General features: G+C 47.1%; 1 protein-coding gene across 1 annotated transcript in view; it reads left to right on the top strand.

Moving 5' to 3' along the window:
- Positions 1 to 584: 584 nt before the first annotated feature.
- The window catches only part of MAP2 (microtubule associated protein 2), a gene marked incomplete at both ends in the record, with an annotated part of 64,981 nt that continues 42,368 nt past the window's right edge, over positions 585 to 23,197 (top strand). Inside the window, 3 exons of the mRNA XM_084264579.1 lie at positions 585 to 846; positions 20,943 to 21,056; positions 22,755 to 22,832. Of these exons, the coding sequence (XP_084120705.1) occupies positions 585 to 846; positions 20,943 to 21,056; positions 22,755 to 22,832 (454 nt within the window). The remainder of the gene's footprint in view (positions 847 to 20,942; positions 21,057 to 22,754; positions 22,833 to 23,197) is intronic.

Genomic DNA, 23,197 nt, shown 5'->3' with positions numbered 1-23,197 from the left:
ACATATGTTTGGGCCACCAGCGAGTGTTCTCAAGCGTGGTTTCTGTCATGGCTAGCAGCAGACCACACGTGCGGCAGAGGACAGGTCACCCTGCGGTTCTCACCCCAAAGAGCACCCACCCTTTGTAACTGCAGCGAAAGGTGCAGTAGCAGCTTCACTCTTCCTTTTATCACCCCTGGAAGAAGTTGTTGCCTTCTGATGACCCATTCACTTCTCCTTAAATGGGCCAACATTTACCTGTCATTAATGAGTTAAAACCAAGTTAACAAGAGGGCAGCCCTCAAGAAATTTGTGCTAATAATTGCAAGGCACTTGGAGTCAGGGAGGACCTGACCCATAAATTTTACTGCTTGTGGTTTGTTTTGGTTTTAAAGCACTTTGCTCATGCCCAGGAAGGACAAGCAGAGACATTTCTGCATTTAAAGCCTCTCTCATCTGCCAGACACAATTTTCCCTGGCACGCTGTTGGTAGTGAGCCTGTGCTGCACCCAGTCACTGCCTGCCAGCAAAGGGCACAGTCACCTGCTTGGAGCTGATCTCTCTTGCTAATGTCATTACAGGCCAAGTGGTGAAGGAAAGGAACCATGGCGGAGGATAGGAAAGACGAAGCCAAGGCACCACATTGGACTTCAGGTCAGCTAACAGAGGCTTCTTCGCACCCACATTCACCTGAAATTAAGGAACAGGGCGGCGCGGGTGCTGGACTGGTCAGAAGCGCCAATGGTTTTCCCTACCGAGAGGACGAGGAGCCGGGGCTGGGTGGCCACGAGCAGCCGGGGACATACACTCGGACCAAAGAGAATGGGATCAATGGAGAGCTGTCAACGGGGGACAGGGAGACCGCAGGTAACACGCCTCAATGCCCTGCCATGAAACATGGGGCTCTGCCAACCACTGGATGATGTTTCTCCAAGGGCAAATGTTAGCTGGAGCCAAGCGTGCCAGGGGGCATGGGGGTACTGACATGAAGGAGCATGTCGCTTGGAAGGGCACTAGCTCTTCACAGCAAGGGCTGTGTCTTCGTCTGGGTTTGCACAGCTTACATCCTTACCTGGGATCCTTGTCAGTGCTCTGAGAAGACTTCAGGAAAGGCAGAATGGTGCCTTAGTGTGTGTTGGTAGGTGGGACAGGATCATCTCTCTGGGAACAAGAGAACGGGCTGTTGCAGAGCAGCCAGTTGGCTCCTCTGGGCTGGGAGGGAGAAGGAAACCATTCAGGCGGTGTGTGTGGATAGCTCATGTTGCTCTGGCATGCATTTGTGTGTGCCTGAAGGATGCGTTCTCCTGTTGCTGCTCACAAGTAATGCTACCTTCTGGAAACCACAGCTATTTGCACAATAATGTGTTGTGCAGTGTTACAGGGAATACTACAATTCAGTGGCAGCAGTTTTTCACCCTTGTCCAGACATGTTTCACTGGATACTCACTGGGGCTTTGTCTATTTGTAAACTGTTGTTATTTGGGGGGAAAAAAAAAGAAGTGTGACCGTGTCAAAATGAAATATGCAAAGTAAGTTTCCTGGTTTAGAAGTAAATGCTAATTCTTTTTGCGCACAGTTCCCACTTTAAACCCCAAATGCACAGTGCAAGAGGAATTTTTCTTGTACAGATGTAACTGCCCTTGATGCATCCATCCATGCATGCTAAAGAGATCTTTCTAGCAATGTTTCTTGGCTGTTGACAGCATTTGGAGTTGCTATCTGTAATTTCTCAGCAGCTGGAGAGTTTTAAGACTCTACAGTCATTCCCTAAACAATTGTGTTGGAAATGGATCTCTCTGCTACAAGTGAACGGGATTTGATTTTAAGAGTCTCTTCATGTGGATAGGTGTAACTTGAAAGCTGAAGGTAAAAGAAATCCCGTATAAGCATTCAGGTGGGCACACTGTTGATAATTACAAGGGATGATAACACGGTCTTGTGTCTACTGTAACCCAACCTTGTGCTATGCTTAGCCAGCAAATAAGCAGGAGCAGATGTGCTGGAATCACAGAGGTAAGATGCTGTGGTTCCTAGGGATTGGTGTGGGCCATGGAAAGATTGAATACATTTCTCTCTCTCACCACACGCAGATTTTTCATGCAATCCTGGACAAGTCCCACCCATATGCAAGTGGGAATAACTTTGAAGGGTGAAGAGGAATTTCCTCTCCTTGTAAAGGGAGGAGAGAAATGCTCTTCACAGGCTCTCTCAAGCTCAGGTTCTGCGCAGTTGTCAGTGTCAGAGAGATACCTGAATGTTTAATTGAGGAGTTTGCAGCTGATGGGTGAGAGGAGGTGGGAACCCTTGCTGCCCATCAGCGGGCATCCTAGTAGTGTGTTTTCATGTTGCTTTTTGAGGCAAGGGGTTAAACAGTAGAGTGAGAAAAAGGAGACAGTATAGTCTAGAGGAGGCAGTGGGACTGGGTGCATACGCTTGCCAAGAACAAGACTGCTCTTGATCTGGGTGAAGTTTGCTTCAATCACCACTTTGTGGCCCGGTTTCCTACTCCCCCTGCTTTTTTCTCCCTGTCTGCTTAGATTGCAAGATCTCTGGTGTGGAGACTTACTGCCAATACATAGAGATTCTGTTTGGGAGTCTTAATATAGCTTATCTCGTGGCATCTTATTTTGTCCTTGAACACCAGAGAAGTCCCTAAAATGGTTTCCCTTCATGCATGAATTCCTAGCTCTCTGGAAACTGTGCACTGCACACTGACATGCTGGTTAAGTCCATATTTAATTAATACAACATAAACTCTCTTAGGATGCTTTAAAGATATATTTTTAATCTTTTTTCTCTTCTTGAAAGAGAAACCTGTTGGCAACTTACTGTGGTGATAGAAAGGGACCCGGGCATTTGTTGCCATCTCACAGTAGCGTTTACTAGCTGGATGTGCTTAATGTGTTTAGAGGTGGATTTTTGGTGTTTGATTCAGCATTTGATCTTGAAATCAGAATTGCCATTTTCCACTGAAATTCAGTCGTCTTTGCTGTGTTTGCTTGTGAATTTGATCTGCAGTGGGGTGTTGTATCAGGTAGGGTTGTTTTAATGCCTCTCTGACACATGCAATTAACAATGATGTGAATCATTTAATCATTTGTGTTAGCTTGCCGACTCCAAACAGCTGAGGAGAAAATGTGCAGGAAGCCAAAGTCGACTGAGATAATTGAGCGAAACTGTGCGTTTGAGTGGATTTACAGGGATTTTCTTTTCCCTGGTGCAAGTCCAGCATCATAACCTAGGAAAATCTCTGGTTTCTCAGCCTTCGTGTCAGTCTCACCCTCAGTGACTGCAACAGCCTGCTCACCCTCAGTGGAGTGCTGGCATAAACAGGGCATTGCCCAGGCAGCTCCCTGTCTCCCCATCCTGGCTGATGAGAGCTCAGTTGCATTTCAAGGCGTTTCACCTAAGGAAGCTCTCTGGCACCCGACTGACCCAGGATTTAGTCACAGAATGGGCCTCCCCTTGGGAGGAGGTATTCTGCAGCAGTGCCTTCAGGGCACAGCAAAGCAGCGGGGCACCCATCTGCAGGGCTTGATGCTGTAAAATTCGAGGGCTGTGTGTTAAGGGGAAGGTTAGAGTTAGGCCACCAGGACAAAGGCACCTTCTGCTAACACTGGTGCAGAGGCGAGGGGTGGTAATGGGGGAGGAAATAACAGTTCTTGCCAAAATGCATCCAATCCATCACTGCAAGTGACATTTTTAGGTTTGCACAGTTAAAATTTGCCTTCCTGTATATATGTGTGTGTGTGTGTCTCTCTCTCTCTTGGCATCTGTCTAAGAGTTATTGAGTCTGACCTCAATTTTGGAAGCCTCTGAATCTGGCTGTTGTGTTGCCTTTGATTGATCTGTCTCGGTATCATGCTGGTAATGGCTGCATTATGGAGACACATCAATGCCCTCCTTTCAAATGGACCGATGGGAACGTGGGAGAGTGCACAACACTGCGGACAGGGCAGCCTCGGGGCCTAATCTGGCACAAGCAAATATGTGAGAGGGAATAGGCCAGGTTTTTGGCATAGCACTTCGGAAGCTGTTATGGATGTGATAGAAATAAGGGTGGAATAGCTGATTTTCCTTTTTATATGTATTGGCATGTATATATTTGCATCAAGACTTGGTCTGCTCCAGCACACCAGCTCAGCCCCACTCCATCCTCAGCCCCGTGCCTCTGACTGCTACAAGTCCCATCCTGCTCCCGAGGGCCTCCTGTAGACACCTTGCCTTTAGGGTGGTTTGCAGCACCACATAGCCTGAGATCCACTGAGTTTTAATGGGTTCTCCCTGATCCCTCCCTGCCCATGTCCTTTCTCACTCACACACCCACACACAGAGCATTTTTGGTGAGGATTTTGGAAGTAGTAAGAGGGGAGGATGAGATCTGTAGCTCTTACCAAGCCAAACGTTTTCATGTCACATGAGATGTGTGCTGCAAAGGAGGCGTGATATAGTAATCTTCAGAAACTCGCTCAGAAGTGGGCTGATGTGGAAAGCTTTGGATTGGACCCCATGGTAGAGCACAGGATGTGTTTGACTTGTAATGAAATACAAGAGTGTCAGCCTTTTGTTTGCTTACTGAGAAGTCATGGTCATCTAACTGGGAGGAAATGCTGAGGAGCAGCACAGATGCACTGCAGCGTGCTCTGGGAACCAGCAATTCGACATATCCATCATCTCCCAAGGAACATCAGGCTGCAAAGGTTTGGTTTTTTACACTTAAAATGCATTTGTTTTTCTTTTCAGTAATATAATGACTAGCCCATTACATTTATAGAATTAGAGGTAAAAGTAGTTAGAAGCTTCTTCTACAGGATGTCTCTATGTCAGCTGATTGAGTGCTTTCTTTCTTATATGCCAAATCTATAATTAGAGGGGCTTTGGCTATGGTTTTCACATAGCTACTTGATGAATTCTTTTTTTTTGACAGATGAAGGGAAAGCATTTCTTGCAGTCCTGTTACCAGAGCCTGGGGACGTGGCTGTGTCCTAATATCAGTCAGTGTTGAGGACAATAACGTGCCCTGCCAGAGTGACAAAGGAAGGCCCTTTGTTAACTGGCAGGGTAGCCAAACCATGTGGGGTGCAAAGAGGCCCCTGGAAAACGTTATCAGACTTCCCCACACAGCACAGCAGCCCGATTGCAGGTTGAGTGCTTCTGCCTTGTTTTTCAGAGCCCTTGAGTCGTAGGATAGGTAGATGAGAGGGAGCTGATGACAGATAAATGAGAGAGGCTGGGATTTTTGATGGCTAGGGGGACCCACAGACTGGTACCTATTGGTCTGTCAGTGGAACAGAAAGATAGGGGAGCCCTAGCCAAGAGGAATGAAGAAGTGGCAGCATTGAGCTGAGGGGTGGAGAAGCAGACCCAGCAGTGGGAGAGTGAGGAGAGGCAAAGGGCCAAGGGCAGGTGAGGTGGAAGCTGGGAGGGTGCAAAGTAGGGCAGTAAGTGGTGGGGAAAGAAGGGAAAATAGAAGGTAAGGTAACGACAATAGGAGGAGGTTTGTTTTTAGTCTGTTCACCTAGAGACAACACAGCTTCTGTGTGATGGCAGATACTACTCCAGAGAGGAGGGGACCAAAATAGCACGGCCCGCAGGGAACAACCAAGGAGAAAAGTGGTGTTAGAGCCCTGAATATAATTTATCCTAATTCAGCCTTTTGGTTTAGGCTTTGTTCAGGCAGATTAGATGGGCATCTTCCACAAATCTAGTCCTGTGGCCAGATAGTCTTTAATAAGCATATTTAAATAAACTGCAGGGAATGTCTTGCCTGGTCACTGCCAGGAAATACTCGAGGTGGGGAGCTCCTTTAATTTGGCTATGCAAAAAAAGCATGGTGAAGAGAGAGAGAGTTCTGGTTTCAGCCACCTGACAGCGTCCCACAGAAACAGCCTGTATACCATTGTCTTTCCTAGTCTTGCACTCTAGCAGCTATTCTTCAAGTAAAGAGGATCTTGTTCATGGCCCTCACAGACATCACACTGTTAGAAAGTCACCATGACACTTAGCTCTGGCTCAGGATACTCAGCCCATGAGGACCAGGACAGGAGCTTCTATGGTGAGTTGCATGGCCACAGGGCTGTAACACAAAGGGTCACGACAGCCTCTCCAGGCTGAGACTGCATTGCGTCATCCCTTGGTCCCATGGTATGTTAACGTTTTTTCCCTCTCAAGTGAGTTCTTGCATCTTCTCTTCCTTTGTGTGTCTTCCTTTTTCACTTGCCATACGAGCAATACTACTCAGGTGGCGCTGCCAGGAAAAACACAAACAGGCCTTCTCTGTCCAGGGCCTCTCTTAGCCTCTCTTTCCAACAGGATTCCTTTGTCAGAGCTTTCCTTTTGGTTTGGCTGCTTGCACTGGCCATCCTGCTGCTGGCCAAACCCTCCTGGAGTTACCAGAGCCCCTCACGAGCTCCCTGAATGCCTGTTTTCCAAAAGTGCCTCTCAGCCTTTGCGTCAGACAAGCATTTCCAGGAAGGCGCGTGCCTCCAGCAAGGCGGACAAAAAGCACAGAAGGGTGAAAATCAGTCATGTTCAAAGATGAATGTAATCGCTGTGTTTGTCCCGTTCCCTTGTTTACTTTACAGAGGTGGAAGAATGCATCTTACCGTGCCATTGATGCCTCCCATGGGAAAGAAGCTGTTAATTAGGCATTCTGATCTCCCTCTCTTTGCCCAGGAAATTTGACAGTAATTACTGTGCACAATCATCTTTGTCAACTTAGATAAAGGCAAACATACTGGGGTTCTGGAATGTTTCTTCACTGTGTTAAGAGTAATGCAAGTGTCATTTTCTGGAACACGCTGTTGGAATGTTTTAGGCATGTTCAAATTATGTGCTGAAGACAGCATAAGTGGAGGCAGCAGGGCTTCTTTGGGACATTTGTAGAAAAATGGGGTTTTTTTCACCATTCTCTGTTAAGCTTGCTGCAGAGATCCTTCTCATCTCTTCTACATAGAGGGCTGAGAGTGAAGCCACTGAAATTCCATCTTTTCCCATGTGTCCCCTACCCTCAGCTATCTTCTCCTTGAGTCTAAGTACTCAGGAACTGCTGCACATACTAGGCTCTCCAGGTTTTTCTGTGGCTGGCACTAGCAGTCACTAAATCCAGTAAGACATCCCATTTTGTCCAACTGTGACCTCTCTGAGGAGCTGGCTCTGACCTCCAGCCTCCTCTTGTGACATCAGAAATCAAACAGTCTGTGACTGAAACATCTTGGGAGGAGCTGGAGGGTCCTGACACAGGTTTACTCAGCGCAAGCACGAAGTAATGTCCTGAAAGGGGATGGGGTGAGATAACCTGCTTGTAGGTGCCGTTGACTCCCAAGGCAGACACACAAAGAATTTCAGCCATCAGTCTCTCTTATCTCTAAAGCCCCTCTGATAATCTCAGTGTGTGGTTGGGGTTCACTTTTGAAAAGCATATCTCAGACCAGGTGCAGAAATGCTGTTAAGAGAGTCAACTGCTTCATCATGACATGTCAGTGCTGAGTCTGGCCAAGAGAAGGCATCAACCAGCTATTTTCTTCGGGTTCCCTGTTGGTGTTTTTTACGGCATGAGCATCGTAAGAGGGAATTGCATAAGCAGCTGTACTTCCTTACGGAGTAAAGAGCGAAAGGCCTGTGAGCGTGTTGGCCTGGCAACCAGCGCTCACTTGGTGCCGTCAGTGTTACCAGAAAATGTAATCAATAACAAGCTCAGAGATGCAACAAGGAGCAGCAAGGCCACAATATGGAGGAAATATATTTCATAACAAGTTGTTCCAACCACCCCGGTAATTCGGACTGTACGCCACGAGTGCTGTTTTTTGTAGCTGTCTTTTTTGAAAACACCTGCAGCTGCTCTTGGGGGCTACTGTAGCCAGAATAGCTACTGCTGCTGAAGGGTGAACATCCCATCAAGTACAGAACCCATCCTGGGACTTAAAGTTTTGCTTTCATCTTCCCTCTTTGTGGATAAAGATTTGCCCTTTGTTCTCCTCCGCCCTTCCTCCCCAGCATCCATGTTTCAGCTGCCTGCCCTGGTGGGGGCTGCAACTGCAGACCTCACTGTTTCTGTGGGCCAGATCTTGCCCCTCCAGGGCTGGCGTGAGATGAGTGATTGGTGGTGCAGTTATGTCCGGAGGTTGCGTTCTGTATTGTGGCCTGTTGTGCTGGCATCCCTTTGAGCATGTGGTAGGAGACAACTCATGCATGTCATGTGAATTCATCTGAATTGCACAGAGTAGGTCAGGCTTGTAAAAGCCAGGAGAAGGGGCACACAGGTGTGAAAAGACCTGCCCTGTACCGCAGCACAGCCTCTCTGCTCTGCTTTGCCTCTTGCTGAGAGCTGCAGGCGGAGTGCTTCGATGGCTCTTGCCTGCCTTGTCTGAAGGGAAGCTGTCATGCTCTCCATCCCCTGATGGCAGCATGAAGGGTGTGCAGGAGCACTGGGCAACGTCTGGCAGCGGGCAGAGGTCTTTGGGACTGCAGCTGCAAAACGGTATCACTGGGGCGTGTGCCAGCATATAATTTTCCATTCTAGTTTTGATCTGAGGGCAGGAAGATGTGGAGGAAGGTTCATTACCAAACAACAGAGCCTTGTTTTGCAGACACACAGCTGCTCTTGTTTCAGGCATTGCTGAAAAGGCAACCACATCTCCAAAGTCACCTTGAAAGGGAAGCAGCAGGTTCTGAGGTGGTATCTCAGTACTTGCTGGTGGGCACTGCCCTCCTCGTTATTGAAGCTGACACGGGTGGCTTGGTGTGCTTTCCAGCTCTGGCCAACTGGAGGCTAGCCCAGTGCAAGTCACAGCTCCCCACCATCCCCAGGTGAGGGAGGCAGGTCCTCCCAGCACGAGGGCTGGATGTCTCTCCTTCCACACGCTGCTGGGCGTGGGGTTAACCTTGGGCAGGGGGGGTTAATGTCCATCAGATCCCTTACCGAAACGAGTTGTACAAACAGTCTGCTGCTCCCATGAGGAGTGCCAGGCATTGCCGATTTCTCTTTTCCATGTTGCCATGCCAACACGTCCCTGCGCAGAGATCTCTTTTTAAGCTCCACAGAGAGAAAGTACGTAGCCTGGAAGCTTATTTAGCATTCCGGAGCACACAGCCTCTCTGGAACAGCTCTGAGCCGCAGCCAGTCTGTCTGACAAAGGGAAGTGAGTTTTTTTCCTTTCTGCCATCTCCTCGAAGCGTTTGCTTCTCAAGGTTAAGAGAGTCAGGGTAGGTGAGGAACGAGACTGGGAGTGCTTTGAACGGGGACCTTACGCTGCTGTCCTCACAGCAGGACAGTCTCCCTGGAGATGGAAGGGAAATACTACTTTGGGGTGTATCTACAGTGCAAAATAAAAATGGGAGATAGACAGACAGATAGACACACATTTATTGGTTTGACTAACCCTGATGACCTACTCTGTATTAAAATTGGAATGCTAAAGCAATCTGGGTTTTAATCCCAGTGAGGAACTCAAAGGAAAGATTAGAAAGAAGCCAAGGATAAAATCCCTTTGTTTTAGTCTGTGAGGTTACAGTGTAGAGAAGGAAATGATTCTTCTCATGCTATATTCATATCCTGAGTAAGGACAGCAGATCCTAACGTGTACTGGGGTTTGGGTTTGGATTTTTCATTTTTTGTGGAGTTGCTACTGGTAGATTAACTGCTCACTTTAAATCCCTATAATGATTATTAATACAGGTTTGCTTGCCCTTCAGCTGAAGGGATGGAAAGCAGCATAAAGCAGCTGGCATTAGCTGGAAGATGAGCGCTGATGATCTGGTGCGTGTCCATACCACCTCTGAAAAGGTTGACCTGGAAATTCAAAGGCAAGACTCAGAGCAAGCATCGTGCTGGCTTTGACTCTGGGAGGGGCTGAGCAAAGCATTTACATTTTCCTGTGCAGTTTCCCAGACCGATTGCAGAGCAAGTCTCAGTGGTGTTTGGGAAATCCATTCTGAGTCGGTGGTTTAAAAATGCAGTCTTGGTTGTTTTGGGGGAGCTGTTATTATTGAGGCATTTCTCAAGACATGCAAAAAGGGCAGGAACCTCAAGGCATCCCAGCTTGGTTGATCCAACTACATTAGATCGTGTGAGAAGCCTGGTCTCCTGCATGTGGAAACTACCTGGTCAATACCTGAATACTTTAATTGCATGTGGTATATGGAAAAGTACTGTGAGATGCCATTATCTCCACGACAGGAAAACCTGTTAGCTGCTTCCCAGAAACTCATTTCACTCAGGCCTGGGTAGATCAAATACTTTGTGGAAATCAGTTTCACTTGGAGGTCTTATATATTTTGGGAGGGGAAAATAAACTCAAGGTATTTCACTTTCTTCTTCCTTTGTATTTCCTTGAGACTAACTCATAGTGATATACGATCAGTTCAGTACAGCTCCCAGCAGCCCCTATAGCCTACAGCAGCTAATGATAAAACTAATTTACAGCCTGGCCCTCTTGTTCATGCAGCCCATGCGTCTGGCGAGACAGATACATTAATAAAGAAGAGCAGAACTATCAACTGCCAGTGCTGCGTAGATGTGGCAGTCTTGCTGACATACCCAAACTGTTTCCATCCGTAGCCTTGCACCATGTAAGAGAGAAAGAAAAGGCTTCATCTGTGACTGTTATTTTTTTACCCCAAAGCCAGGGAGCATGCCAAACCCAGGAGAACTTGGCCTGCCCAGGTTGTTCGCGAGCTGCAAAGGGAGCTAGCTGTTCCTGTCCATGAGTTGCTTTCTCTTTCCTTTCACCGGCAACCTTTCTCTCTATTTAAGACCATATCGTCCTTCTCAACAGTTTCTGTGTCAGCTCTTCCTTCTTTTCCTCTCACTTAGGTTGCCTCCGTCTTTTGGGTTTTTTTTTCTTGTTCTCTCTGCGTACTCCCAGCTTTATCCCAGCCACACCGTGTAGCTCCCCTATGACCTTGAATTTCCACAGCCACTTCTTGTTCTCTTGTACGCTTGAGAGCCTTGGGGTACAGACCTCTCCTGGTGGCTGCAGTGACCCAAACTCTGGTCTCAGCTCTCCACACAGCACCCAGATGTCCCTGTCACTGTGGCTGCAAAAGCTTGTGGGTGTACCTGGAGAAGACAGGTCTGTCAGAAAGAGTTCAAGAGAGAGTTCAGAAGGTGCACAGAGGGCGTTTATGTGCATGTCTCTCACCTTCCTTCTGCAATAGGAGGTGTACATTTCTCTTGCCCAATAACTTCACACACCTGCGTGGGCAGGTAGCAGACAGGAACAGGCTGCGTGAGCAGTCAGGGATGTGCTCTGGTCAGAGACTGTGACCCAGCAGAGATGAGGCTCCCTTCCACTGGCACAGTGCCACAAGAGAGAGGGAGAGATGGCAGAACTGCTGAGCGGGGCTGAGAACTGCTCTGAAAACCCATCCACATCACGACCTCTGCGGGACTTGGCTGACTTGTATGTGACACAGGACCTGTTCTGCTCCGCCAGCCTGTGGAACGCTCGCACGCTTGTCTGTAAGTACGCGACACCGTTCCTTACAGTCGCTAGGAGAAAGGCATCTGTCTTGGTGGAGGTGCCGGGCTGGGCTGGGAAGCAGAGCTGGGAAGAGATTAGCTGTGCTGCTGCTGCTGCGCTGCAGAGCTAGCTGGTTAAGCAGGGTTGGACTGGCAGCATGAGCCCCAGGGTGAACGGGGCATGGTATTGCTGCGGTTTGTGTGTCACCACATCCCCTGATGGGATGAACCAACATTCTGTTGCATTGACTGAGTGATTTTTAGTCCTTCTGACCAGGCATGACAAGAAATCACACGCAATGAGTGTTAATTCGAAACTTAAATTCAGCAGAGTTTGTGTAGCATACTTTGAATTCTTTTCTAAAAAGATCACAGGAAGCACTGTAATAAGTGTTTAAAATCAGCTCAAAAGGAGCTAAAAAATGAACCTTAAGGGACATGTCACCTCCTGCTGCAGGTGGCTGAAGCTCCACTGACTTCTATGGGTTGTTCTCCCATTTATGTTAGGAATGAATTAGTTCTTAGAAGCCTGTTTGTTTAAAATCTTAACCTGTACTGAAGTTCAAAACAAACAGTGATTTGAAAGTGAGTTACCTGTTCCATGTATTTACTGACACTCAAAGGATTAAAAATCCAGATCTTTGTTTTGAAGACAGACTTGCTTCTTCAGCATGACTCTTAAAGAATTTGTGTGCTAATGACAGGCAGATACAGCTGCTTCGTAAGCAAAGCTTTTAGCTGATACCAAGTCCCGGGAAAGACAGTAGGAGCCCTGTGCCATACCCTGGCTGAGGGTGTTGTCTGCTTCAACATCACGTTAGCTGTAAAATGTGTTGCCAGTGCCTCAGACGAACCAGAACCAATTAGCTTTTCCCACCTCTGACTTGGCTGGGAAATGCTGATGGTAGTAAATATTTTGTTCCAGGCAGTAGACTTAAGCTACGACTCAGGGGATGCACAGGGAGTGAGTATTTGCAGTAATGAGCGCTCATTTTAAAAGCATCACTCTGTTATACTGATGTTTGTATGACTCCTTTTTAACAGATTTTCATATTTCAAGGGGGAAGGGGAGCTGTGGGGACTGATCCCTTGGTGTTTTGTTTTACAGCTGCTAGGCAGCAGGGCAGAGTCTGTTGGGAACCAGAGGAGGGGGCTTGCTGGAGCTTTCTGAATTGCTCCTGACTTCTAGCATGAGTTCTCTTTGGGTTCTGCCACTTGAAGATTTGAACTGTCTGTCTGTCCTGGTTCTGGTCAGGATGGAGTTAATTTCATTTGTAACAGCGGATGGAATGCTGTGTTTGAGAGTAAAATGGGAGTACTGCTGATAACACCCTGATGTTTCTAGTTGCTGTCAGACAGTCAAGGACTTTCTCAGCTCTTCATGAGAAAGGAGGGGCGAAGCCAGGACAGGTGACCCAACTGACCAAAGAGAGTATTCCACGCCAGTTACGTCCTGCCCAGGATATCGGGGGGATGACGGGAGGAAGGCCTGGGGCGGCTCCGGGACGCGCGGTTCTTGGGGGATGGTCGGGTTCTGGGACGGCTCTGGGTGGCACGGCCTGCGTTGTGTGGTTTGGTGAGAAACTGCATTGTGTATCAATAGCTTCATATATTTTGCTTTGAAGTCCTGTTAGTATTGTTACATTGTATCTTTCTGTTATCTTAGTAAACTATCCTTATCCCAACCCACGGGCCTCTTAATTTCTTGATTTTGGGGTTATTTGCCCCTTTCTCTTCCTTTTCCCTTCCCTTACTTCTCACCCCCCTTCCCCTTCCCTTTAACCTGCTCTTTTCCTTTAAGGAGCAGGCAGCTGCGTGGATCTTGGCCCTCAGCTGGGTGAAACCACGACACTGTCCAATTCACTTGCTGAAGGGAATCAGGAAAAGGCAGTCAGGCAGTGGGGGCAAAATGCATGCAGAAGGTATGGAAGCTGTCCAAGGAGAGGCAGCCCCTGACACAACAGAGCAGCCGGGGTGCATGGACAAACCACCCTCCAGCGTCCTGTGCATCTGCACCAGAGCACTGCTGGTCTGACACAGCTCAGCTGCAGCCAGGACACCAGCTTTGCACCATATTCACTCTGTTGTAAAGCAGGTATGTTGAGGGGCTGGACAACAGCAACTTGTATTTGTAGTCTTGAGTTGGAGGAGGAGGTAGGAGGAGCTGTTGAATACCTGAAGTACCCCAAAGCACGAAGGTGTAAGCTGTTTGCTGTTGGGCTCACCAGAGCCTGATGCTGTTGTAGGTCTCCAATGCAGGCTCCACCCAGTCACTGCCACACATCCTTCCCCGAAGGTAGTCTGAATGCTCATACCTTTGAGCTTTGAAGCATTAAACAATCAAAACTCGCCCTTTCCCAAAATAGAAGCCTTTTCTGACCCGTTTGCTTGGTTAGTTGGTGAATTCTGCTGATCAGATTAATCTGCCACTATCTTCATTGATGCTTCAATAGCTTAAAGTCAACGGGGTTATTAGGGAAATTATACTTGTCAATTGTGTTTTGGTTTCATTTAATTTAAAAGCTGATGTTCCCATTATTTGCCTTCATACCTCCTGCCAATTATGGCTGATATTGCCAACATCTAGATCAAGGACGTACTTACAGCAAAATATTTACACTCACAAAAGCCATTTGAGGGCAAATGTTGGAATTCTGTGAAGCTATGTTACTGCTTTTTTTTCTTCAATTGCAACTGCTAATCAGTTGGCATTATTTGGGCTTTGTAGAAGTTGTGCCGCTTTGATTACTGCTCTGCATTCTTCTTTCTGATCTGGGTGTAGAAGGCAGGACCCAGAGTTGTCATGATCCCAGTGATAAAGGGCTAAGATGTGCCTTTGGATTTTCCGTTGGAAATGCTGTGGGGTGAAGCCGAGGCCTTTCATCCCCAGTGCTTCAGCACTCCTGACTCAAACCAGAACCCACCAGCTTCCTGGAGAGCTGAGTGTGAGTTCAGGACCTGTCCTTAGGGGGCTGGCTAATGCCACTCAACAAATTGAGTAGCTTTTTGCTGTTTGGCCCTGCTGGGCTTGGAGTCACAATACCCAAGGGGCAAAAGTCCGTAGGTCCTGGTAGATTTTCAAACTGCCAAAGACAGCGAAGAGCCACTTGGTACCTTTCCTTTATGCAGGAATGTTTTCAGGGTATTTTGCCTCACTGAGCAGCGCAGGTTGCTCTGTGCTTTTGCTGATGACTCGATTCCACTGTGCCAACAATTAGTGCTGGTTGCCTTGGAAACTGTGCTGCACCCCACTGGGGATTTTGACAGGCACATTTTGACTGAAATTGCTTTGTTTTCCCTATTCCGTGAGCACACATGTAGCTAATCTTTTTGCTGTGTTCCTTCCCGAAAATGTAACAAAATTAATGAAACATATTATTTTATCCTTTCCATCTGTTTGCATCTTTCTTTATCCCTGTTTTAGTCTTGGTGCTCCAGGAGCGCTAATTACCCTTTGCTTTAGCCGAGCTCACTGTTAATTTTCTTGGTAGGTGTCTGAGGGGTGACATGGTGAATGCATGTGAAGTTTTGACAGAATTTTCGGTCTCCTCCTCTCTGTCCCTCCTTCCCATCATCGCATTCCTTCGGTTTTCTCTTGGAGCATTTGTTGTGCCATGCGGTTCCAGCACGTTAAATTTTGTTTATGCCTTAAACAAGCCCTGCTTTACAGAGACCAGATGGCATCTTCCATGGCTACAGCAAACTGAGGATCCGCTGCTGCGGTAGTGGTATCAGCTGGAAAGAGAGGGGAGCAACAATGCCGCTCGGTCTGGGGAGAGTATCCCCGAGAAGTTGTGGGGACAGGAAATGGGTTTTCTTTTCAGGAGGAGCTGCTTCTGTTGCTGTGAAGTGGGTGCTTGGGTGGGAAGAAGGGGTAGGCAGGCAGGCTGAGCCAATGGCTGACTGGCGGTAAGGGAACACAGATGACTGCAGTTGGGGAAGAAGAGCTGTGGGGACAAACTCTGCTCCAACCGGGGCAGCTCTGGTCTGAGAGATCGCTGGCACTGTTACATGAGCTGATGAGCCAGCTGTTCCCAGGGAGAGCTGTACCAACCTCAGCTCCTCTGCCAGCAGCATCCCTGTGGAAGCACCAGGAGCATCCCTGTGAGGCAAGAAGATGTCATGAGCCCAGCCTGTAGGAAGTTTCCCCTGTCAAAAACAATCCTCAGAATAATAATGCAGCTCTGCACTGAGGGGTAGGAGGGAGAGAGAAGGTAAAAAGTGCTGCTGGATGTGGGCTGTCAGAGGCAAATATCTGAGCCCTGGGAAGTGGTGTGTATAGCAAACTCAGCTTCCTTATGGATTGAGCCTGAGGTTATGGTAGGTTGGAAGGGAAAGAAGTGCCTGAGGCTGAAGAAAAAACACAAGAAAGAGTGCAGAGGGAGCAGACACCACACATCACTGCAGAGGTGTGTCACAGATCTAATGTTTGCTCTTGCCTTTGCAGTTGCCAATTATTTCTAACAATATTCTGGAAATATTTGGTGAAAGCTTAGGCACCTTTTTTAAAGATTCTTGCCATCATCTGTACATCTGTCTCTGGGGCTGGTAAACCTGTTTGTTAAAGAGCTTAATGGACCAGAAAGGTTTCCTGGGAAATCAAAGTAGTGTAGGTAATGGATTCAGGTGCCAGCGGAGACATCTGCAGTCCGCTGACAACTGCAGCAGTGTCAATAAGAAATGGAGGGCTTTGGCACAACATCTCGATCTTCTATGAGGTCTGAACCCATGTCTTTGGCTCAGCTGTAGCCATGCTTTGTCATGAAATCCTGTTTAACTACTCTTCGTTGAGTCTCTGTTGGTGAAGGGGTCTCTCTCAAGTGTCTGGAAGACACCTACTGCAGTTTAAGTGTTGGTGCCGGAGCAAGCTGGGGTGGGGACTGGGCAGCTGTTGTGCCCTTGGTATGCTTATGAGGAGGGCGACAGCTTTTGAAGATGTGAGGCTGCCTAAACCCAGCAAAGAAGAAAGGCTGCAGCTCTTCATGCCATTGGCAGCTGGTTCAGCATCTCCTGTCCATCCCAATTTGTCCCCCTGAGTTATCTGAGGGGCAGGGGCACTCCAGACGTCCCAGTTTAGCATGTTGGGCGCTGCGGTCTCTCATATGTTGTAGAAGAGTCAGACTGGCTTCCAAGACCAGGAGTAGCAAGTACTTGGTGTTTTGAGTTTTAACTTCTGTTCAAATCAGCGTAGTGCCCAAGACAGATGCCTGCCCTCTCAGCAGGACACAGTCCTGTTCCTGCCAGAGAGGAGCTGCAGCACTGGTGGCAACTGGGCAGACTTGACCTGACAGCTGCATTGGAGCTTGGTCTGAAGCAACAACCTTTAAGGGACTGGTAGAATCCCTGTCTCTGTGATAGCTCCTGGCTGCTCAGCTCAGCCAGCTCATCATCAGGGCTTTTGAAAGCTCGTGCTGAGGATCTTTCACAATGTCTCCTCTCAGTTATGGACATTGTGTTCAAGGACCATGTGTACTTTGGAGTACCATGTCCCCTGGAATCAGGTTGGGAGACTCAGTCTCTGTCCTGTATCATGAGCAGCTGTGACATCAAAAGGAACAAACAGCCTTTCACTCTGCAAAATGCAAAGGAAAGGCACGCTGCTGCTCGTTGTGCTGCAGTCTTGCGAGACACGAAGGTTCTTGTTACCTTTAAGAAACATATTTAGTGTTACTTGTCGTTTGTTAGTGCCACTTATGTGACACAGAGTCAGAGAATGCCTAGATGCTTAAAGACAGGGAAAATAAATTTCTACAGGCAAAGCTCTCTAATGAATCCGGAGCTTTTAGGCTGTGAAGAATTTGCCTGGCATCCAGGCTGGTTGACTCTCCTTTTTCTTTTTTTGTTTGTTCTTTATCATTAGGCTTCCTTGAACTTTAACTGAACCATAAGGAAACTATGAAGAGTCTCAATAGCTGCCCTGTGAGGATTTGACTTACCCATTGGATCTGCTATTTATAGTGTCCATTAGTACAAAAATGTCTGTCCTTTCGCAGCAGTCATGTATAGCAAAAGCTCTGCTCTTCTGGCGAACTGCCTGTGCCTCCTGTGTCACCCAAAATATCCATCAACAGAGTGTTCAGAAGTGAGCCTTTCTTGATTAAAAAAGCCCAACCCAAAAAAACCCCAACAACTGAACCCCCAAAAAGCAAAATACAGAGGTCACTTTGCATAGCCTGAAATTGAACTTTCTGCGTTTTGGGAGGCAACCTTTCACCCCTAGGCATATCTCCCTGCAGAAGATCATTTTTGTCCCAAGCAAATTATATCAGGAAGAGAGTTGAGAGGGCAGGAACTGTCTTCCAACCATAGAGGTCCCATTTGCACCTGAGGACCAGGCTGGATATGAACAATATAAAATCTTTAATAAAGAAGAACATTTTAAATAGGGATTTGCATTACCGTGCCGGGAAGAGGCTTGCAGTGGCTTGAGTGATGGAGAGCAGGTGAAAATAAGCTTTAAAATTTCATTCTCCTAACAGGCTCCCTCATTGAGCCTTGATTCATTCGTCTGACCTAACAGTACAGAGTTGGTGACGTGTGTCAGTAGCGGTGGTGTTAGCAGGTTCACAGAACCTTTGTCAGAAGGGCCACGTGTCACATCCCCTAGGCCTGAAGTGGTGGTGGTGAGCAGTGTGGGGTCTTCTGGTGCTGTGAAGCTGTGCACCCACCAAAGCCGTTGGGGTTCTGCTCTTTCCTGTTCTGAAATTGCAGAACCTGAACAGGAATGTAGTGAGTGTTTATGGAAGGGCGGCTTGTTTCCTACCCCGTGCCCCACCTGTGCAAGGTGCTGCAGCACACCGGCTGCATGGCAAGGCCTGGGAGAGGGCACCACGTGTCTGCAGGAAGAGTATGAGCTGAGGCACAGATCCATTCTCACAGTTTTCCTTGATGTCACTTGGGCTTTGCAGTCTGTGCATGCCTCACAGCACAGGGAATGGTCAGGGCCTGTAATGATTCTGAGGGATTATTTGTGTCCGGTCCACTGCTCTGCAACAGCAGCACCACGTGAGAGTCTGGGAGGTGTTTCTGCCACATTTCTTGTAACAGAAAGGAACCCAGAGGTGTTGCGAAGCAGCCCCGGCCTCCAACAGGTGTGGAAGCAATTCGAGAAGCCCCAAAAGAAGGTGCAGGCCCTTGAATGGGAGTTGGGAAGACCGATGGGCTTCAAGTCAATTGCCCTGTTCTTTGTTCCACAGGGCTAGCCATACGCGTGACTTGATTTATGGGGTTATGGTGCTCGATTTGATCTACTTGACAACAGAGTGGCGTTTCATCTCAGACTAGGGGCACATTGAACAGAGGGACAGAGGACTAGAGCCACTGTATGCAGTCTCCTGCTAATACAGGCATTTATGTCATATGCAGTCCCTTTGGTAAGTGTAGTGAGCGCTATCGCAAAACCAGTTGAGTTGTTTCCTGCTAAGTGGAAGACTGCCAGAACTTCAGTCTTCATATTTCTAGTCTGAATTTATCCTTGGCAAGTCTATACTCATGTATTCCTGAGCTAACGGGTTTTTAGATCAGCTTATTTTTATCGTTGCTTGGTAGTAGTTCTGACATATTAATCCATCTACACTTGCGATTGGCTGCAGCCAATGAAACTACTGCAGCCACTGCCCTCCAGGCGACCAGTCAGGAGGGAAGTGAATTGTAAGATATAAATACTGACAATTATAAATGTTCTTTGCCGGTGGGTGGGGTTTTTAATATCTCATTACATAGTTTGTACAAGAGAGGGATTAATGTAGCACTTTGGGTTTAGGCAAACAGGACTGTGAGCATAGCTCATGTCTGCGCCTTGTGGGAGAAAAAACACAGGACAAGCAGAGAGGGGTAACTTTTACATTGAAAGTGTGAAGGAGTTCTGTAAGAGTGCGAACAGTCAGGAGAAGTCATCGTTATTAATCTAATGATGGACAGCGTCCCTTGTTAGGGCGGTTGCTGTTCTGTTACATGTAGGGCATTGATTTAAATTCACTTCCCCTTCCCAGGCGGTCTTCGCCTGAAGGGTGCAGTAATGGGCAAGCAGAGAGCTTTAATTTCTGCCCTCGGGATGGCGATTAATGGGGGCTCTGCCAGTGTCTCCCGGCAAGAGCAGGGGTTATTGCTGCCTGCCCTAACAAACTTCTGTTTCCACTTAAGTTCTTGCTGCGTTCTCATGTGTGTGCACAGCTGTGTAGCTGTTGGGCCTGCAGCTTGTTGCCTCGCTAGGGCTCAGCTCCATGCTGGGTCCTGGCACCCTGTGTTTGAAATAGCCATCAACCAGCACTCGTAAATGGCTGGAGAGCAGAGGGGTTTGCTTACGCTGAGTTTGGCTATGAGAGGAAGGAATGTGTTGATCAGTGAGTAAAGGAGAGCAGGCCAATACAGAGCTGAGAAAACAGAACCTTTTTCTCTGAATTCTTTTGTAGATGGTTCTGCTGGACCAGCCTGTAGAGCTTTGGTTTGCTCAGCAGGAAAGCTCTCTGGTTCTTTCCACATGCAGTTGTGTGCCTGATGATGGTTCACCCCACCTTCAAGTGGGTCTAGAGCCAAACTGAGATACAGTTTCTCACTTTGGGCAGTATTTACTTCCAGTGGTCCCACTGTCATCCTCTGCTCAGCAGAGCACTCAGTTCCTCAGCACTGAGAGGTGGTGGGGAAGTGTGAAGGTGTGGGTCCCATAGCACCCAGCTCTGTGAAGCATGTGATGCCTCAGGCAGCTCTGCATGCGTCCCCCTTCCCTGCGACACACACAGTGAAAGTGAGCAGCCAGGAGCCGAGGCTGTGTCTGAGATCAGGGCCTGAGAGCCCATCCCACCAACCAAACGTTGTCCTCTGCAATCCCTCTGCACATTATCCAGACCAACTGTTTAAATAAAGCTTTGTGTTGTGGGCTTAAAAGGAGGGAGGAGGACAAACTATACATTTTAATCATACAGAAATGTTATTTGGCCCTTCTGTTTCAAGACTCTCATCAGTGTATCCTTAGATGTCTGTCTGGGAAGTGCCTTTAATGCATACTAACTAGATGCTGATGAGAAGGAAATATCATCCAAAGCGCGTGTAAAAGTACAGCTAAATTCCATATATTAAATGTCAAGAAATCCCATTAGTCAGCTGGCCATTCTACCTCCGTTTGCAAAACGGTACCTGCAAAGAAATTTCTAGGCATTTAATAAATGATCATCTTAAAATTTTGCAGTAGCTGCGCGTTGTTCCTAACAGCACTGAGAGCAAGCAGTTAATGATGCTTTCTGCGTCTCGCCGTAAAGGCTGTGGTTCTGTTTTTAATAAATACTCAGCATTTTCCACCAAGATCTCCAGAATGTCTGGTCCTTTTATTTTATTTTTAATGATTTGCTTATATTTCAGGAAAAAAGATTACCTCTTAGAGATGGAATTAGTCAGCCGCCTATGTTTTTAAATTGCTTGAGCTAATCTTTATAATTTTAAACCACTGTTCTCATTAGTATGCTTTTCTGTGTTGTTTTTATTTTTCCTAACTTTGCTGCTGCCACAGAAGAAGTGTCTGCGAGGATAGTAGAAGTAGTAACAGCTGAAGCTGTAGCAGTCCTGAAAGGTGAACAGGAAAAAGAAGCCCAGCACAAAGAACAGCCTGGACCACTACCTTTAGGTAAAATGAGATGGAGAATGTATCTGCAACTGTTTTGTGGTATGTGTATTAAAATACAAGTTACAGCTGTGTATTTATAGAAGGTGAGTATACAGCCATTCATACCTGCAGCGCTTCCTCCTCACCAGAATGCTTCCACGGGAGCTTGAAACACGTACACCAGTGGCCGGAGAAAGGCCGTGCTCTGTCCTGAGGTGTAGGGTAAGTCTTGCAAGCCCGCTCCAGGATAAGTTGTGCTGAGCACGTACATTGTGATCAAATCAAAATCACGCCATGTGGTATTTTTCCCCACAGGCACTCTGCTTTTTTTGGTACAGTGGCTGGACCCTGCTTAGGAATGAATTAAAGTCAATGAGTAGTTTAGAATATTTGTTGGAAATTCGGTTCCCAAGGTCTTTTGCTTCATTGAACTCATTTTGAACTGTGGCAGGGAGATGCGTTGCTTGATAATTCCCTGCTTTACAAAGACACGATTTTACATGAAAGACCCCAATTCTGCAAAAGACTTCATACATATTTAAGCACAGATTGCCCTCCTGGGGCCTGGGTGAGGAAAATTGGATATTCAGTTCCATCTAGTTAGATAAGACATCTTAAAAACCCTGTGAGAAGTGTGCCTCCAGTGAGCAGGAGTTGGTGTTACAGCTCCTGTGGCCAGTGGCTGTCAGTAGGTGCAGGTAGAACTGCCTTGTGCTGAAGATATAAATACTCTGTCTCTGAGCAGCATGTTTTAAAGGACAAGTCGTGTAAGGGTCTCTTCCAAACCACATGGAAATCAATAGGAGGTGGCCTTGCAAAATCTACCGGGGCTTTGAAACCAGCCCTTCTCTGCTTGGGAAGAAGCTCTGAGCTGAAGACTGAGACCTGCCCATTGAGAGGTCACATTTTTAAAGACAGATCTGTTAAAACAGTTTTGGTTTGTTTTTGTTTTGTTTTAACAGTGTTTTTAAAGAAAAAAACATTCTCCAAGTGCTTGGTACAAAATCACATGTGGAGGTTATGCTGAGTTCATGTGAGAAGCATTTTTTTTCACATTTCATCATACTCAAATTGCAATAATTGAAAAACCATCATCCAGTTTCAGCGTCTAGTCTTGTGACCGGGAACGTACCTAAAGCCTATTCTAAATGTATCCAAGATTTCACAGTGCCTTGCTCAATCAACTCACTAATATGTCATGGCTGACATAAGTTCCCAATGCCATTGTCTTTTCTATTTATGTTTGCATGCATTCTGTGATTAACCTTGAACTGAGCGGAAGGAAATAAAACTCAAAGCGTGCAGAATGTTTTTTGTTTGTATACTCCAGGCAGATTGAAGAGATCAGACACCAGTTCTTGATGGTCAGCCTGAATTTGTATAATCTCTCCTGCTCCAATGCTTTATTGTTGTTGCCTTGGGTGACTGAAGGTTTTCTAAGGGGCAATACCGGTGAAAAGAGATTTGGTACTTGATTTTTGTATCGTACCCTATGAACAGACTTGTGAAAATAATTCCTACCACTTAAAAAAGAAGTCCTTTTGTTATAACTTAATAAAATCTGTGTGTTCTGAAAGGGTCTATCTGAAAGCCCACCAGGCACGAGCCTCCATTGAATAGTTCTCTCAGCTGGGCAGAACTGACTGACTGCAGCTTGTGTCACGCATCGGTCTGCTGGGAGTTAATTGCTGTATCTCGTTTTCACTGTTTGATTTCTAGCAGTCGAAGAGTCAGCCAACCTGCCTCCTTCCCCACCTCCATCACCAGCTTCTGAGCAGACTGGAGCTCTGGAGGAAGGTAAGGGTCTCCTGGACATTGCAGCGCACAGCTGTCAGCAGAGGGATGAGACTTGAATCTAGAGGATGGGGGAGTCAGAAAATGGAGATATTCTCTACAGCTTCACATGAAAAGATAAGGCATTCCCCAGCAGTAACTCCCCATCTGCAAACCGACTGCGGTGCATGGATGAGGTAGACACACATGCTCAGAGGTAACTGACAGGATATGTTGAGTACGTCCATATTAAAGGAAAAAAAAAGGTGGTGACGCCCCCCTTCTATCTCTTACATGCAATGTGAGCCAAGATGTCTGTTGTCCCAGTATGGTCACCAGAACTATGACTTAGTATGGATCATCTTTATTTTCTTTAGATTTGTTTGGCT

This window comes from Gallinula chloropus (assembly GCF_964237585.1).
Source record: "Gallinula chloropus genome assembly, chromosome: 5".
NCBI lineage: Eukaryota > Metazoa > Chordata > Aves > Gruiformes > Rallidae > Gallinula > Gallinula chloropus.
This window is presented reverse-complemented; position numbering and strand designations above follow the sequence as displayed.